This window comes from Phoxinus phoxinus (assembly GCF_949152265.1).
Source record: "Phoxinus phoxinus genome assembly, chromosome: 17".
In the NCBI taxonomy this organism is placed as follows: Eukaryota; Metazoa; Chordata; class Actinopteri; order Cypriniformes; family Leuciscidae; genus Phoxinus; species Phoxinus phoxinus.
In genome coordinates this window covers 25,892,494-25,911,932 of record NC_136892.1, presented here as the reverse complement: position 1 = coordinate 25,911,932, position 19,439 = coordinate 25,892,494, and the positions used below count along the sequence as shown (strand labels likewise).

The following is a 19,439-nucleotide window of genomic DNA, read 5'->3' as shown; positions in this document are numbered from 1 at the left end:
TTACGCTTACAAAGCTTAATGGCGTTTTTAGTTATGTTGAATTTAATCAATTTTGTCTCTCATGTTTCATGTCAAATTTATTTGGAGAAATAAAAAAAGACAAAATGACACTGTTGACATATTCTTATCTGAGAAGAAGTTTCTGTTTGCTCTCTGTGTAACTTTATAGTCTTGACTTAAAGTTGAAGCTTTACTGGTTTCTCTTATTAATCGAAGGTGACCAAATTAATTTCTTCTGTTCTGTATTGTGTTCCAGAGCGGCATGAGGGTTTATGAAAAAGCAGTCCAGACATGCAGGATTCAACAATGACAACAATGTGTCACCAATGCCTTGGAAATCAGAGGAAACGTAATCAGATGCAGTGACTTTTAATGTCCTTGAATGTTTCCACTCTTCAGCCATTGTGGCGCTGATGAGAAACTCATTAACACTTAATAAATACTCATTCTAAAAATCACTTTAAGAATGTCCCTTTACAAACACGTCTTATATAATCCCATTACTCTGTCTGTCTGTATTGCATTCTGGACCAGCATGCATTGCAGGGCTGTTTTTAAAACACTAAATAAACTCGTTTTTAATCAAGGGTGTGGCAGGCTTTTTTTATGCAGGCCTAATCTCAAGGATTCACGGTGTCTTCCCTGCACCCAACCTAAAACTACTGCACCACACCAAAACACTCTGCATAATCACTCCATCCCAGAGTGTGACTGTAAGACACAGCAGGTGTGCATGCTAGGGGGGGAAAAAGCCAGAAGCTGCCAAACTAGTTTTACAACGAGGCTGGCTCACGAATGACCTTCTCAGCGGACATTTTGGCCAAATCCAGTCTAGATGATCTATATACCTTCAGACTTAGTTCATTAAAATACCTGTTCAGTCTTGGTTTGTTTGCTATATTGTGAATAAGGTAGTAGTTTGTCACACCTACTTGTGAAAATATTTCTGGAAACTGTTGTTCCTTGTTCAACTTGTTTGTGTAGATTACTGTAAATGGCTGCAGTCTGGTACTACTTACAAACACTGACATGTCCAATAACACACCTGCAGGCTGGACCCAACCAGCCAAATTGTTTGACATGGCAGTGTTTTCAGGAACACAGTGGTATAGACAGGGAGCGGTAAGTATGACGGATGGCACACCAAATCTGACTCCAATCTCAGGCAGCGGTGGAGAAAACACACCTTTTCACCAAAGCAAAGCTGGATACTATAATTACTGTAGTTAGTTTGTTTTTGTGTTTGATAATCCTTTAAATTACAGCAAGGGCGCAGAAGAAAAAGCAAGCAAATTTTTAAAAATAGCTGAAGTTTAATTAACTCATTACAGAATATGTATTGTAAGATTTCAATTCACTACAAACAAATTCTGAAAATAAAATTAATTATTAATGGCCATGGCTGAATTTGAAACACATGACACGTGCCGAATTTGGAACCGCATTCTGGGACACTACTCGTACTACGTTTACCTACGGTTCCGAAATCAGCAATGGTTTACTACCACTACTGTTTAATCAGCCAACTGGACATGGTTATTGACCCATAATTAATATCAAAATAGCCAAATATCAACAGATTACCTGGTCTACAAATAATTAGGACATTTCAAGATATGCTATTTTTAAAATGTTTTATTTATCAAATAACAAGCACAGAGGAAATAAGCATAAACGTATGCATATACACAATTTAATGACACCAAATTAAAATATCTGAATTTAAATGACAATTTTTATATAATACATTATAAATGTGATACTGCCATACTTAATTAATACTTAATAAAAACAGAAAATGTTAATTAACAATGCTGATTTTGACACAAGGTGACCAATCAGCTAACTGGGCATGCTACTCAAAATGTCCAAATATCAGCAGATTAATTAATCTATCAATAATTGAAAAATGTCAAGGAATTGTATCTTTTTTTCAATATATTTTATTTATCAAATTTTAAAAAAGCATAGTGGAAATAACAAGCATAAATCTGATCATCATAAAAATACTATGGGATATTGTGGAACAGGATAAGAAGCATAGAGGGGAAAAAATAGCAAGTAAAACTCTCTAACAAAGTAACACACAGAGAAAAGACCCAACTAGTCTCCTATCTTTCTAACAGTCGGCTATAGAGCAGAAAGGAACTTACTTTTGCGAAGGTCCCTCCCTGTGTCCGCATTAGAGAGAGAGTTTGCACGTATGTCAGAGGGACTATGGTGGAGGGCTGGTGAAGATGATGGCAGCTCTCTGCGAGGATGGCTCATATGGACTCAATTGTGGTCGCAAGAGCGACAGAATATCAGTTTTACATGTCAAACTGACAGAATCAGCCTTTAAAGCGCTAGAAAATTACCAAAACTGTAAGGTGAGTGCTGGAAAACTTACAGTTTTATAGAGAGAAAAGAGCAGCGAGAGCTTGCTCGCCCACTAAAAGCCTTAGTGTCAAATACTTATGTTTTATTTCTCTCTAAACTATATAACATCTCTTAAAAGTTGATAAATGCTTTCAGTTGGTTGATGTCCTGGCAGAATTGATTGGAAAATGTTTTTTAATAAAGAAAAAAAGACTCTAGGGAGTGAGCATTATGCCAACACACCATTACCTGCTATGAACTCCCTGTATGCAATTTGAACACTAAAACCCACATTTAATGAATTTTTATACATTTCTGAAGTCTGAGTATTTGCTAGAGCTTATATAAACTGGATAAAGCGACGATGTTGTGTAGTTTGTATGTTTTATTGTGTTTTATCCTCGAAATATGAGCTACAATGCTAACGGTTAGATAAAACTTTCTATACACACGAATAACGTCGATTCAGCTGTCTGTCATTTCGACGTCTTGATCATTTTAGTTAGTTTACAGACTCTGTAAAGTAAATATTTCATGTTACATACGAAAAAGTCTTTGGGTTTGACAAAAATTAAAGTTTGGTGAGCTAGCTGATAGCATGGCTAATGTTTCTAGCTGGCAGTCCTCCAACAATGATTAAGTTCACAAATGTGGCGATATTTGTGTTGTTTGTTTTTATATTCATGACTCTTAGTCCAAATAAACATGGTTTAGAGACACAATGAAACCAAATTACTCTAGTTTGTCTAATTAACGTCTAAATATGGTTGCTGAGCTAGCTAGTTAGCTTGGAAGAGTTATACACACCTGAGGAGTTTGATTTATTAAGATAAATTGTCGTTTTATACCATAACCGTCGTTTATTGTGTACTAGGCATCCATATTTATCTTAAAAAACACAGTAGATAAGTTATTATTCATCAGAAAGGAGACTTTTTGCTTTTGATGTGTGGCATGTGACAAAGTGGGGAAACCCATGACTTTGACTTGTACATTTTTAATAGTGCACAAATCATCTTTCATGTAATTTTGATAAACTTTTCTAAACTAGTTCTGACCACAACCGCTGTGTATGATTCTTTCCATTTGGGTCATTCAAGTGAGTAGTAGTAGGCTACAATCCGTGAGTAAGATGTGTAAAACTGTAATGAATAGGCCTATGTCATTAAGATAAGGAAATTGATAAAAACAAAAAAGACCTTCTGGGCATTTCTATCATTTCAAAAGCCTGAAAGAGTTTCTACTGGCTTACTAGGAGAAATCAGGCAGCTTCAATGAAGAGCTGCATTGTCTGGATTTTTTTAAAGCTCTACACTGCTCAAAGTGCTTACGAGGCAGTGTTTGACTTAAAGCTACAGCTGGCCCGTTGTAAAAAAGAAGGGGGAAAAAAACTGTGCACCGGGTTCATAGAGATGGTTCGTTCAATCCTGAAAGGCCAAATCCAGCTAAACTTTTAGGCCCAAGATTTGCTTTAGGTTGTGATGAATGATTGGACATTCACCCAATGCATCTGACCCAGGCCACCTATAAAGTTAGTCAACCCATTTAGTTTGGAATTCCTTTTCAAAAGATTTAAGTTGAACCTTGAAGTTTGTTTGGGACTATATTTAGCTTCATAATCCATCAAGTTCCTGGCTGCTTTAGACTGGCACTGTTTCTGTTTGTCTTTGTTGATTAGGACTTGCAGTTTGGTTGATACTCAATGTTACAACACACCATCGGTGAGGCCAGCTGAATGAGTCTTAAAGGCGTAGTTCACCCAAAAATGAAAATTCTGTAATTTACTTGCCCTCAAGTTGTTCCAAACCTGTATGAATTTCTTTCTAATTCTGAACACAAAAGAAGATATTTTGAAGAATGTCTTTAACTAAACAGTTGAGGGGCACCATTGACTTCCAAAGTATTTTGTTTCCATTCTATGGAAGTCAATGGTGCGTATTAACTGTTTGGTTACCGACATTCTTCAAAATACCTTTATTCATACAGGTTTGAAACAACTAGTAAATGATGACAGAATTTTCATTTTTGGGTGAACTATCCTATTAAGCCCTTTAAGCTCAGAGCTCACCAAAACATGCATGCCATTCCTTTGATTTAATCTAGCACTTGGAGTGTTTATTAATATTTTGAATGAGCATTTTTTTTATAGATCTTCTTTTTGTTTTTTCCTTTAATTTTAGTTTTAGTATGACATTTTGTCAATATTTTGGTAAATATTTGTATTCAATCTCTAATTTATTCTCATTTCAGTTTTAGTAATTTTAGTACTTATTTTTCTCAGTCGCCAAGCCAACATTTCAATATTCATTTAACTTGAGTTTAAGATTATCTAATATAATATTTATATTAAGTTTGTTAGCTACTATTTCAGTCAACAAAGGTGATTTATGAATATTTTAATTTTTCGAGCAATGTTCAGTTGACAATATCTATCCTAACATGTTCTGAAAATGCTATGATGAAATATTAAAAGGCTGCAGAAGGTTGCGTAACAATTTTGTTGTGTATGAACTGAGTTGGTGTAAAGAATGTACTGTAGTGATCATATCATGCAGGGCTTAGCGTCCTCCTATATTAATCCGATAATAGTAAGGGATTACTTTAGTTCATGCGTACCATTTGCTCTAGCTTTGGCATAGGCTAATACTGCAAAATAGACAGAACGCTTAATGTACTTTGTGTCTTCAGATAACTTGATTCACTGACCAGAATTTGGTATTTATTTACAGTGTCTTGGCACATGTTGTCATGTTCCAGATCTATTTGTTTTTCAGCTACCGTTTTTAGCTGAGCTCGTGGTTAATCATTATTCGTCTCTCGGCGATGGGACAAGACAGTCGGGGCAAAGACAGGGAATGCGTGAACCTCAGTGATGATCCTGGAGCCTTATCTCTTTCATGGCCCTAAATGTTGATAATGGATCTCAAGTTGCAAAAGCATGTCTGTCTGTATTTATTTTTAATGTTTGATTTACTAAGGAAGCTGTTTTAACTACATTGCCTGTTTCTGTCACTTGTGGTACGTGGGTTTTGCTGGAAAATTTATGTTTTTCAACATAAAAGTCCCAACTTCAAGTCGAAACCTGCGACTTGCCGAAGCACCAAAAAGTAGTTAAAATCAGATATTGAAATGTATTAAAATTACACTGGACCGCATAGCCCAGAAATATGCAAATGTATGTCATGGATGAATTTTACTATCTTAATTATGCATGATTATATGGAAAGTGGTGTTTTATTATTTGCATTTAGCATTGTGTCCGTGACCCTGACTCAACACAGATGTGCAACCCTGTTTTAAGAGTTGAGAACCACTGGTTTAGGTTTCCAAATCATCAGAGTGTATAATCGCACTTCTTCGTACTCCTGTGTAATGTGATCTGATCTAGTCTGTGTGCAAGTGTGCTTGGGAGGGGGGGTGGGGGCTTGTGAAACTTATCTGGTTAAACAAGCCTTTACAGATGGAGGAGGCTTTGGGACGTATTTGAATATAACTAAAGGTGTGTGGTTGCTGGGAAGTAAAGAGTTTGGTTAGGAACATCTGTTCCTTTAACAATTTAATGAATTCGGCACAGAATGTACTCTAAACATGGTATGTACTGTAAAATAAAATCACACCTGTTCCAGTGGAATTGAAAGATCAAGTCAAGTGCGCTAGTGCGCTAGACTAGAGGTCTAGTTGTAAACTGCACATTTTGAGAGAAGTAGTAGGTCTTGCTGGTAACCTATGCATGCAGAAAATGCACATATTGTAACTGCACAGTATACATACTACAGAAATAATATGAAAAGTATGCTGTGTTGAGCATAGTTGCATTAATTTCGCTGCATCTCATAGTTTTTCTTAAGTAAATTAGCAGATACCCAATCGGTCACTTGTATTTTAATGTTTTGCTAGATTAAATTACTTTTCAGCGGCAGGTTTCGTTTATGAATGTTGTTGACATTTGAATATTCTCATCTTTTCCAGAATGCACCATCCCCACAGGCGACGATACGTTTTCAGGGTCTTCAAGGGGTAAGTTGACTTTCCATTGCCTGTGGAATAGACCCATTGATACGAGTTTTACAGCATCTGAATGAGTATCATCACTGGCTGACGGGTGTGAGATACTCATCAAAGCACCCTTGTGGACTTTGTGTCTTTATAGAGAGCCCTGAGCCTTCTGTGGTTTAATTGGGAGGTATCTCACTTTTACACTGTGAAAGCACCCGTTTAACCTCTGACCCTGCGCACCATACTGTAGTTTACTTCAGACGCTTTAAATACTGGGTCGGCGAGTACGGTTCCGGTTTTACGCCCATGAATACTCTCTCTAAATACATAGTGTCTGTGCTGCAGTCTGACTGTTCCGTCACAATGAGTCTGCTCTAAAACTGCCATGCTATCTCGGTAGCTGTCGTCTTAAGCAAGATCCATCCACAGTGATGGATCCTCATAGGTGAATAATTTATTACGCTCTACATGGGTGCCAGTTCCTTTAACTGTCAGTCAAGCACATCGCAAATAGTGCTCTTCATAAGAAATGGTCAAAAGTCTTGACTCATGCTGACTGTTGATTCCAATAGTTTGGCATTAGCATGTTGCTATGCTAATAACCCTAAACACAGAAAATAAATACACGAAATTACTAGGTGATTAGCAGTGTTTTAGTATCATTTATATACTATTGTAGTATTTGTTATTTTTCACTTATAATTTGTTCACTTTTTATTTTTATATTTTCATTTTAGTTTACGTCTCAGTAATTTTGTTATGGTGGTTATGTGCTTTTGTCATTTTTTTTTTATAATTTTGTTTTGTTTAATATTTCTATTTAGCTCCATTTTAATTTTAGTAGCTCTACTTAAACGTTTTATCTCAGTTAGTTAGGCAACAGTTCTAACTTGTTTACTTTTTTTAACATTGGTGATTAGTAATCAGACAGGACTATTTTTATCAATAGTTATCAGAGTAAATGAAGTGAAATAAAAGCATTTATAACTGTAATTTCTCTCAACTCTGCCATCTGCCATATTGTCATTGTGGGATTGCCTACTTAAAGGACAATTCCGGCGCAAAATCAACCTAGGGGTTAATAACACATGGGTACCGAGTCGACCGTTCTCTGGGATGTGTTTTCCTGCTAATTGAATGTACCCAGTACCCAGGAGCCATCTTTGGAAAACAGTCTTGACCAGTCGAACCACGAATGAGGAGACCGTTCGACTGGTCGAGACTGTTTTCCAAATACTCCTGCCTGTATTTGCGAAATGTACTGTCTTTATAAAGTATCTTCTTATTAAACTGTCTGTACACTTACAAAGTTCTCAATGCTTCGGTTTGCATGTAGTGACCCTCACTATGCTACCATGTTAGTGTGGGGCTATTGTGAGCCTTGTTAGTGGTATTAACTAGCAATTTCTTTTTACTTACTCTATGCCCTATATACTAGCGTTATAAGCTAATCAGTGGTTTGAGCTAAAACCATGGCTAAAACTGGGTACATTCGATTAGTATGAAAACACATCCCAGAGAACGGTTGACTCGGTACCCATGTGTTATTAACCCCTAGGTTCATTTTGCGCCGGAATTGTCCTTTAATGAAGGATACATGCAATGCTACCTTATAATTTCTCCAAAACTAGGTATAAGGCAGCATAATGACTGCTTTTTGAAACAGCCAAAAAATAAAAACCTGAGATGCCTTAAATTACGGTCTAGGTAGCAATCTAATATTAGTTGTATATATTTTTTTTTTTTTTGATGATGATGATTACCTCTATTAGCATTCAAATAATTCTACTTGTTTTTATTTCCACCCCTTCAGCGCATTAAAATCCCAACGACAGATGCTCCCGATGGCTCTCAAAACTTCAACTTTTATCTGTCCAACTTAAGCAAAGACAATCCTCAAGGAAGCTTTGAGTGTATCCACCAGTACATATCTAGGTAAGGATAGAGGGAATTTCTTGTCAAAAACTACTGCTCATTTTGCTGTTGTTTCTCATTTTTAACTACTCTTTGTGCCTGTTAGCTCTGGGGTCTCCAATCTGTCCTCCTTGGGAACAATTCAAGACAAAATGACAGTATGTGCCACCAATGACTCCTACCAGGTGACCAAAGAGCGCGTGACCAAAGCCGAGGAGGATAAATGCAAGAACAGCACCAAATTCATCAAACCCGGAGGACCGTTCAGAGGTTTGATATTAATCCAATGCATTTTATCTCCTGTAACATGCACACACCGACACATTCTGGTCACGTAGATAAGGGGAGTACCCAGTATTACATTAATCCAAAGTTAAAAATGACCCTATTCTAACAATTGAACATGTAAAAAGCCCATAAAGTACTTACTGGATTTTTATTTAAAAAAATTCTCGGTCCAGTTAATTTAGCATTTTCATTTAATTTCGGCCTAGTTTCAGTCAAGCTGTTTCTGTTTCAAAGAATCTTTCTACACCTGATGATAATCTACACAGGATGCGGTTTTCTTTTCGGTTTCTGTTTTCATTTCCATTTTGGATCTGCGTGTAGTACAATGTTACATGAAGTTGCTCATGTTTTAGATTGGAATGGATAAAAAAAAAAAATCATTTTGTGATCTCCCATCATGCAGATCTCCTCATTTTTCACATAGACCTCTAACATTTGCCCAGTTCAATTGTCCCTGAGCACGTAACCATGTGCGTTAAACCAATTGGGAGCTTTAGAGAGAGTGATGTATGGATTAGGGTCAAGAGAAAAAGCAAGTAAAAGTTCATCCTATTTATCTGACGTGGCTAAGTCGTGGTGCACCCATGTCTCTGAGATTACCAGTGTGTCCCAGACTCCCAGTGTTTATTGTGAAGTGGAAAGTAACAGACTGAATCATTCAAATTTGATATGGCTTTTGTCACCTGCAAAGACACCTGCTTAGGTTGTTAAATGAAAGCAGCCGTTCTTGCGTTTTAAAAACTGCAGGGGGAAGACATCACCGCAACCCTAGAGACCCGCTTTATCTCATGTTTTAAAAAAGATATCACAATTTAGGAAAAAAGGAGAACCCTTGCAGGTTTTTAGAGTGTCTTTAACTAACACTCAAATGCGGCTCATTATATTTCACCCCTTCTAGTCACAACCTGTCTCTCAGCACCTGTTCAGCTGTCACTCCCCTCTGGGAGCCCCCGATCTCCGCACCACAGCTGGCAAAACTGGAAAAGTTAGTTTCACTCCCCTCCCTCGGCACTGAGCCACAGGGGAGGAGTGATCGGGTGCGTGCGCATTTTTCACAGCAAAAGGAAGTGCAAGAAAAGGAAGGCTTTGCAGCAGCTGGTGCTCAGAAAGCCTAGTCACACTCTTTTGTTTGTGTGGTTAATCTGAGAGACACAAGCAAGAGTTCAAAAATTGTGCAGATTTGCTGTATTATCCCAAGTTGAAAAGATCCTCCCTTCCTTGATTCCTCCCAGTCTGCTGTGCACTGTTACATGCGTGACGGCCAAAGCTTATTATCCACTGACGCAAGAGTTTCACCCGACTGGCAGGAGGTGAGACAGCGAAAGTTTGTATCTGGATGCCGTCTAGTCATCGGCACATGTTCGGGCAAACCGAGGGAGAGTCCGTAAGAGGAAGGCAGTAGGATGGTTAAAGAGTCGCTACACTTAATCTTTTAAATAACTTTTGAGGAATTTCAGAATTGAGGAAACCTTTCTGAGGCACATGTAGGTACTTCAGTATTGTTTGGAGAGTGTCAAAAGCATTGTCAATTACTAAAATAAACACTCTCGGTATGTTATCAACGTTTTGTCTGAGTGACAAACGGCTGCTATAAAATGCGCTGCAATGGTTAAAGACTCTTCCTTGTATTGCGTTTTTACATAGAAAAACCATGGAAAAGTAGCGCATTGGAATTTAAAAAACTTGTTCTGTGTGAATGCCCCTTTAGACAGTATTACCCACCAATGGAAATGATATACAATCTAGACACTTGGTTTAGCACACTAATCCTACATATATCCACATATATACCAGTGCTAGTAAAGCAGTAAAGCGCTAAGAGGCTTTCACAGAATTCCTTATAATAAATTTCACCGTTTTAACTACTTCTCTGATCGGCCGTCTCTCTGGGAATGTTTTTTTTTCATAGACAAAAAAATCCAGCATCGAAAACCGGCCCCCTCAGCCCCCGACCCGGCTCCAGAGAGAAAGCAGACAACTCCCCTCAACCCAGCCAACACCATACGCAAGTGCCTTACCAACAACCCCGTATCGCAACGTCCGTACCGGGACCGCGTCATTCACCTCCTGGCCCTGCGCTCCTACAAGAAACTAGAGGTGCTCGCCAGACTCCAAAGAGACGGCGTCAGCCAGAAAGACCGCAACTCTATGGGCACTACACTACACCAGGTGAGATTGTGGAGTGGAATCAGTTTAGTTCTCAGGATTAAAGCAAAAAGTTCAACTCAATCGACAGCTGGCTTAATGTTTTAAGTGTGTCACCACGCAATTAATTTACACTTTCCTTTGAGATTTAAAGAAGTTTAAGATGTTTTTGTAAGATGCCTCTTATCCTCACCAAGGCTGCATTTATATGATTAAAATACAGTAATACTGTGAAATATTATTAGTTTAAAATAAGTCTTAAATATATTTTAATGTAATTTATATCTGTCATGGCAAATCCATAATTTTTCCAGTCTTCAGTGTCACATGATCCTTTAGAAATCATTCTTATATGCTGATTTGCTACTCAATAAAACATTTATCAATGTTGAAAACAGTTGTGCAGCTTAATATTGCGTAAACCATGATCTTTTTTTTTCAGGATTAATTAATGAATCCAAAGTTCAAAATAACATTAGTTATTTAAAAGTTGTTGTTTTTTTACTTTGTCTTTACTGTCACTTTTGAGCAATTTAATGCATCTTTACTGAAAAAAATTATTGTTTAAACTTTTGAATGGTATTGTACCTTTTCTGTGTATAGTTAAATCACATTTTTGACAAATTCGTCAAATTTTGCTATGCCTAAAACCTTAAAACAACTGTAAAAAGGAGTTTAAACAGAAGTTTTGACGAGAGCTTTTTTTTTTTTTTTTTTACAAAATAAGCTCCACATTTCTGCTTTAAATACTCAAATTGTCCCCATTCACGACCATTGTAAGTGCCTCACTGTAACTTCATTTTTTTGAAAGGAGACAAGGGATGAGTCAAAATAAATGAATCAACATTGTGCTGAAAGTGCTGTTGATTACATTTAACTTGTATTCAACCCACGTATTCTTTAAGATGACAGACTAGAAAGACATTAATGGCACTTAACTTGCTGTGCAAGTTCTCTGAATGCAGCTTGAGGACTGTCATAATCATCCATATTAGTTCAGGATAGGTGACAGAGACTTGAAGCATAGATGGCATCAAGTCACAGCTGTGATCTAATAGGCTACTGACTCGCGGCACTTTTGCAGAAGCACAGTGTCACGTAATGCAAGTCACCATTTAACAGCCCAAACACAAAGACTTGCATTCACCACAGCTGAATGTATAGCACGTGGCAAATTAGGCAGCCATAAATTAACCTTATTAGTGTAATTATGCACATGCATGCTTGCTCATACAGCAGCATAGTTCATTTCAGTTGATCCAAGGTCATGCTGTTGACAGAAGTCATAATTGAATGGCTTTTGTCATCAAAAGGGGTAGGAGGAGCAATTTCGGTTCTCCCGCATAGTTTTCAAAGGAGAAATATCATGGCTCTCATCCTTTTCTATCAAGTATAGAAGGAATTTATTGAGGCTTTGAATAGGGAAGTATGAAAACAGCTTCTCTCCTTCTTTGGAAATGAAGGAAGGATTGAGAATCTGAAACGGTCCCCTCGTTGGGTTGTAATGTAAGAAGTGACACTATATCCCTTTGCCTAACTGTCCATTTGCATTACTATTTATAGTGTGTGTGTATCTGTCGCTCTTAAGTATGCAGACTTAAACAAGGATGCAAAGTGTTCATTCTCCTGCCTATCAAATGTGTACAAGTAGTTTAGTTGCTAAAAATACAAAATAAAAAAATGCAAAAGTAGTTAAAACAGTATTGGTCATTTACATTTTTACATTAAATTACATGAATTTACTAGATTTGTACAGTTTAAGATGAGCTAGGTTAATTATTCAATGTTTGTTAAAAATTCAAGCAAGCACCACTAATTCAATGAAATAAATTAAACTTAAGACCTATTTTAAGGCTCAAATTTTTTATTTTTTTATTTTTTATTTAAAAAAAAAAAAAAAAAAAAATTCTATGTCCTGTATTTTGATGAAAGGAAAAGCAATTAACACAATATTTTCCATTCCTATAGGTGGCCAATCTAAACCCTAAGGATAACTCCTATTCGCTGAAAGACTTTATCTTCCGGGAGGTCCAGAGAGACTGGCCGGGCTATACGGAGGATGAACGGGTTCAGGTTGACAGGATCCTGGCACGGTAAGATTTGCGGTTCACATGCAATTAAAAGATGAATGACTTTGTAATTGAACATGAATCATTTCTGAGAGCCAGTACAGAAGATCTAAGGAGTATTTTACAAAAGCTTGAATTAGTTAAATTTTGTCTCCCTCCAACAGTAAATTGGGCTTGAATTCAGAGTCGGTCTCATCCAGCAGTCCAACCAAAGAGCCAACATCCCCACTGGTATGACACATACATAAACATTTTATTTTGATACTCTTTATATATATAAAACACACACACCTGTCAAAATAGCTTTAGCTGGTTGTTGGAATATGGCAATGTATTTGATCATGGAGGACTAAATCTGCTTTGCTGCGGATTATTGCTGCTGAGCAAGTATGGACTTGCTACTGCTAATAGATACAGGGACATGTAAGATATGCTGCTGCATGAATAGACGTACATAAATCCCGTAGCAGATCTAGACAGGTGGAACTGGGGGAGGTAGAGGATTTCAGAGGAACTCTGATAATGTGCTGCAGGACTACCCTACATCAAACACTGAACCAGACTATTTAAATATCAAGCAAGCAACCACATAGGCTGCAGGATCAGCAGAGCTTGTACCATACAGCAATGATGTAATTTCTTGCAGGTGGATGTAAAGGACCTATCAGCCTGCGCCCTCTGGAGTTTAATGACTGAAAAAATATATATATATTATATAAACAATATATACTTTATTTGTTTAGCTTCATACAAAAATAGTCACTATTTGCATTTCCATGAAATTTCCCGAAACAAGAATCATGTTTTGTTCCTTCTATTCAGAAACAGCTACCTGAGACCGACTTCATCGATCCTCTGATGTCTAAGAAGCCTCGAATCTCCCATCTCAGTAACCGAGGACCTCCCTCCTCGTCTGGTCGTCATCCTTCGGAAACAGCGGACAAGAAACCTGCACCCACGGTTGCCTGCCCTGGACCCGCTTTTCACCCTCCCCCTGTCACAGGCTCTAGTTCAAATTCCCCCAGCACGCCGGAGGGCCGGGGGTCTCAGGATCTGCCCCTGGACCAGAGCTCTATATGTGGGAACTCCGCGGTGAGCTACGCGCCCCGCAACCACACGCCTAGCCCTCCGAGCCAGCCGGTTTCCACGACCTCCCCCTCATCCTTCTCCACCTGTACTGTCTCGACAACCACCATCACCTCCACCACTACCACCAGCAGTGGCCTCCAAGTTTCCTCTGCCGCGTCTCCTACCGCCAGCCGCGACGGCAATGGCAGCAAAAAGCCCAAGAAGTCCAAGAAGCACAAAGATAAAGAGAAGAAGCGAGAAGGAGAACGAGAGATGGATAAGGAAAAGGATCGGAAGAGGGATAGAGCGCATCGCAAGGAGGATAACTGTGACAAGGAAGCACAGCCCAAAAAGAAACACCGGAGTGAGGCAGAACATAAACACATTCCTGCCAACATCAGCCACGAATCGGACAAAGAAGGTTTGTTTTGCCCTTCATGTGGCATTTGCGGTCCTTTATATGCATTTTGTGGCATTCGTATTAATGATTAATTGATCGTTAATTTTAATGACAATTAAATTGGTTGAACAAGTCACTGAATTAATAAATCATTGAATCAAATTGCAACAAGATCTGAATCAGTAGACGGAAAACCTGCGATTTACCGGATGCAACCAATGTTTGTTAACTGAGGATTTGTAAACCCTAACTTATCAGTTACTAGTCAAATAATTTTGCCAAATTTCAAAGATCCAAAAATAATTAGCTGCATGCCAGGAATTGTGAATTAAAAATTTAAGCATAATTGTCAGGCCTGATTGGCTTTATGCTACATTTGGCTTAGGGTGCTTTCACACCTGCCTTGTTTAGTTCGGTTGAATCGCACTTGAGTTCGTTTTCCGAATTGGTGCGGTTCGTTTGGGCAGGTGAGAATGCAGCAATCGCACTCGGGTGCGCACCAAAAGCGGACCAAACAAGCGTACCGAGACCTCCTAGGAGAGGTGGTCTCGGTACGCTTTCAAACGAACTCTGGAGCGGTTCGTTTGTGGTGAGAACGTGATCCGACCTCGAACAGACCCAACTGCCAAATAACTGCGCATTTTTGGACTAAACCAGCTGCCGTAGTCAGCCGCGCTGTGCATTATGTCAATGTTTAGCAACATTAATGCACGCGTTGCCTCCTCCTGAAGTGACTCGCTGCGTGCATTGCATTAAACATTATTTTCAAGCCGCATTCTCGCTTCATTCTCAAATGTTATTGTTTGCCTAAAGTGGTGTAGACAAACTAATATAATAAACTATGACGAGGGATACAATCAGCCCACTAAGTCATTTCTCCATAGTAAAAAGCGCGTGTTGACTGCCGGATTTTCCTCCTCTTTGTTTACTTCCGTCAGTTCTGTTGGAATTTTCCCGCACGTTAATTCTGACAATAAAAGTGCAGTTATGAAAATACGTTCAAGACCCATCTGGCCAACGAGTGATATGGATGTTGTCACGTGACTGCATTTTGGTTCGTTTCATAAACTGATTCGGACCAGAGCAATCAGTGTGGTGTGAAAAGGAACCAAAACGCCTGAAAAATGCTACAAAGTATAATTTTTCTCCCTTGGTCCGGACCAAATGAACCGAACTACAGATGTGAAAGCACCCTTAGAAACATGAACTTTAGTTCACAACATCGCATTACAGAATATAGATTTTGTTCCTAAAGACCAAAAGATCATGTGCTGCGTGTTCTTGTGAAACGGCAGATTTCCATGTTTGTACATGACTGGTGTGTCTCTTTACAGCTGTCAAAGACAAGCCTGTCAAAAGCACTGAAATGCCAATCCCAACGAAGCCTGATTACATAGTGTGAGTGAACTTTGACTACTTTATATTGTGTTTCCGCATAAACCCTCTGCATTTAATTTGAATTGGATGCTTGCTTGTGTGTGTGTGTGTATATATATATATATATATATATATATATTATACATACACGCATTTATTTTCTTCTTTTTTTTTTTTTTTTACTTCAATGGACAAACTATATATAAGAAATGAACAAAATGCCTATCTAGAGTCTCATTGTGTTTGTGTTGTGTAATTCCAGTAAGTACACTGCAGTGATATCTATGGATCAGAGGCAGCACTATAAGGATGACTTCAATGCAGAATATGATGAGTATCGTGTCCTTCATGCCCGTGTTGAGAGCGTTACGCGTCGTTTTACAAAACTGGACAACCGGTGTAGGCGGCTAGCTCCAGGAACTAAAGAGTACCAGGTAAAAGAACAAGACTGAATTTTCTTGTTTGTTTTGCTTTAATGTACTTATTACTGTGTGACACTTTCTTTATATGAAGAACTATGGTTCATGTATACATTTATTTGTATTGCATGCAATAAGTGTCTGTCTTTTCCTTCCAGGAAGTACATGAACAGGTGCTGCAAGAATACAAAAAAATTAAACAAGTAAGTGTAACTGAGCATGTCTTGCCCATCTGGGTCCTTTAGTAAATGAACATACTCTCGAATGAAACTGGTATATTGACACACTTTGTTTTACAGCATAGCCCAAACTACTATGAAGAAAAACAGCGCTGTGAGTACCTGCACAACAAACTGGCCCACATCAAAAGGCTGATCGCTGACTTCGACCAGCGGAGGGCGCAGTCCTGGCTGTAGGGCTCGGGACCAAGCAAACACCTCGGCCAATCAGAGCGCTCCTCAGCCGGAGGACCATCTTTAGGGGAGTGTGGGGATCAAACAGCTCCTTATTTATTCTATTTACAGATTCCCTACTCGCCTGCTTCCCATACCTGGCCGCCTTCATCACTCTTTTTCTTATTTTCTTCCTTTCCCATACCCTTTATTCTTCATTCTCTTTCTTTTTGAAGGACTTTTTGAAAGAAAAAAAGGACAAAGAAAAATAACATTTTTGAATGCAAAAAGAAAAGCTACGCAATGCAAAACCGTGGGCCTTACAACGCATATTTCTTGAAGCCTTTTGCACAGGGGTGATCGAGCCAGTATGTGAAAAAGTGGCCATAGAAGAGGGTGTTTCCAAGAGCCTTGAGACTTCCTTTCTCCCAGTGGCCCTGTTTTTTGTTTTTTTTGTTTTTGTTTTTTTGAACAGCATCAGTATTCACGCCCACAGTGCAAATGATGCCTTAAGGTATTAATACAGACACATAACAATGTGGCATCAGTGAGACTTACAAGCACCCGGGGCAGTGGGGAGAAGTTATGACCTGGTCGCAGGTCCACCACACATTCATGGAGTGTGTGTGTGTGTGTGAGTGAGTGAGTGTGTGAGTGAGTGAGTGAGTGAGAGAATGTGAAAAATATTCAGTGTTTTTGTTCATTCTTGGGAAGGATTGTGGGTCAGAAAATACAGGAAGAGAGAGGCTCGGGGAGGAGGGTTGGATATAGACTAAAAGAGGAAAAAAAACGGAAAACAAAAATCCCAAAAAAAGCTGCTATATATATTTTTTCTTCTTTGAACAGCCAGAGCATTCGGGATCAACCTGGCTCATGTTACATGTTCTTAATTTGGGCCTGCTCTGTTTAAGAAAATGATCGAACCATCTTAAGGGCAAAGGTGCTACTGATTATTGAGGAAATGCATCGAGCAGAGGCAGACCTGTATATCCATTTCAAATGTATTCATTAATTATTGCAAGTCTCAGAGTTATTTATGAAATATGAATAGCAATATATATTATGTTTTTGTTTTTTTGAATTAAAAGGAATTGCTGGAATTTTGAGTATTAAAAAGAAACTTATCAAATTTACGTAAAAATATAAGTCTTTATTTGACGGTATCATGAGTGATAAACTTCTTAAAGATTAAGGGAAACGTTATGTTTACAAAACCTGTGTGGTAGGAAGTTTTGCCAAAAAAAAAAAAGTAATAAAAAGGAAACAAATCCTTTCAATCTTATGTTGATAGTCTGGAATATGACGCGTTTCTCTGAGCGACACTTTGGTATCTAAAAGAAGATGGCGGTCGAACACTTATGGTGTCTTGGTAATATTTATTTTCTTTGATCTTTGTTTAGGGAAACTATCCAGAATGCAGCTGTGTGAATCAGCCTTGAAAATAACATTGCTTGCAATTATGCAAATTCTCACTGGATCAAATAACTCCATGGTGGATTCTGATTGGCTAGTTGATTCTTGAGGTTTGCTGCATTGTATTTGCACATTTTAGGATGTTGTTTTGAGATCTGAAAACAAACGATCTCTCTCGTCTTAGAATCATAATTATTCCATTGTTAAAAGCGGGGAGGGTGTTCCCTTTGTTTTCCAGTGTTGTTAATTGAAATTTAAAAGCCTGGGTGAGCCATTCTCAAAATAACCATCGACAAATGTTGGTTTTCAGTATTTGGGTTGGCAGATGGCATCTAATCTGCTTTGTTCAGGGACTTGCGTGTTCTCAGACTCACCAAGATGTTTTGTGTGAGCTTCTGTTCATTTTAGTCCCCATTTATAGACTCATCGCAATGTCTGATTACAAACAAATACAAGTCGTGGCTATTTAACAGAAATTTAGCAGCACTTTACTTCCTATTTCCTCAGCATTCAAATAGCCTCCACACTGAACCCTTAAGATTTTGGGATGACACTAAGAAGTGTTGCTTGGAAGGGAGAATGTGCATCTACACAGAACCTGGTATCATTGTAATTTGGGTTGGGTGGGGAAGTATTTGGTGGTGTGTGTGTGTGTGACCAACACCTGTATTCTTTCCCTTTTGAAGAGACTGTGCCTCTGACACCACTAAAGAGAGATGTTAATGTTGGATAATAAGCCAAGAATCTCATAACACTGTCATCTCTTGTTTTAAAGGTGGGATGGGGGGTTGTTTCAGACTGTAAGAATTCCTGACCTGTCCACCTAAAATATATTAAATCAGTTCAATAAAATGTGAACTTGACAACATATCTGCTGCCTTGATTTTTATTTATTAATTTTTTACACTCATGAATGCATATCACTCTGTGTATTTCCACAGCATTGGTTTGAAACAGTTCATTAAAACACCCGTGCATCAAATTTCTAAATTAACCAATTGAAATATGATAAATGTGTATGTTTTAGGATCATCTAACTGGTATTAACAGGACCAGAACACTCACTCTAATTCAAGTGTTTAGATATCTTCATTGCTTTTTATTCAATTTTGTTCAAAATATTGAACATTTTTGTGATGTATTTGAAACATGGGAGTAGTGCACTCGTATGCTATTATTATTTAAATGTTTTGTGAGACATTTTGATTCCTCCTAGTGACTTGAATCTTATGAATCTGTTCTCGTTTCAATGATTCGTTCTGCAGGTTAGATCTTTATGCTAGCAGCTGACTACAGTGTCTGAATTCAGAACTGCATATTAGGGCAAGCGATGAAAAATATGTTCTATACATGTGTGTAGTATGAATGTAATCCAGACGCACTACAATCGCCATGTTGTCATTATCTTGTGGCCTACAAGTGTCCGTTTCATTACTTCACTTCCATTCACAAATAGTAAAGTGGAATAGTAAGCTATGCTATAGGCTGCATCCGAAATTGCATACTTCCACTATAGGCAAAAACAGTATGTGACAAAGGATGTCTGAATTCACAGTTCTGACCATAGACTGTAAAAAAATACAGACTGGGCAAAAAGTCC

At 38.2% G+C, this 19,439-nt stretch overlaps 1 protein-coding gene across 1 annotated transcript; it reads left to right on the top strand.

The window, feature by feature from the left end:
• The first annotated feature begins 1,829 nt into the window (after window positions 1–1,829).
• On the top strand, window positions 1,830–18,707 carry ell2 (elongation factor for RNA polymerase II 2). The gene is made up of 12 exons (XM_079586983.1): window positions 1,830–2,369; window positions 6,328–6,375; window positions 8,168–8,289; window positions 8,375–8,538; window positions 10,466–10,725; window positions 12,670–12,794; window positions 12,935–13,001; window positions 13,593–14,259; window positions 15,573–15,636; window positions 15,878–16,049; window positions 16,193–16,237; window positions 16,334–18,707. Exons 1-12 carry the CDS (start codon window positions 2,238–2,240, stop codon window positions 16,448–16,450), a joined length of 1,983 nt encoding a protein of 660 aa, XP_079443109.1. The 5' UTR covers window positions 1,830–2,237; the 3' UTR covers window positions 16,451–18,707.
• Window positions 18,708–19,439: the final 732 nt, after the last annotated feature.

Bases quoted from the DNA above. Each gene is read 5' to 3' on its own strand.
- ell2 (XM_079586983.1), top strand. From the start codon at position 2,238: ATGATGGCAGCTCTCTGCGAGGATGGCTCATATGGACTCAATTGTGGT. The intron at 13,002-13,592 runs GTATGACACATA...CCTTCTATTCAG, and splicing joins AAGAGCCAACATCCCCACTG to AAACAGCTACCTGAGACCGA. The intron at 14,260-15,572 runs GTTTGTTTTGCC...GTCTCTTTACAG, and splicing joins CCACGAATCGGACAAAGAAG to CTGTCAAAGACAAGCCTGTC.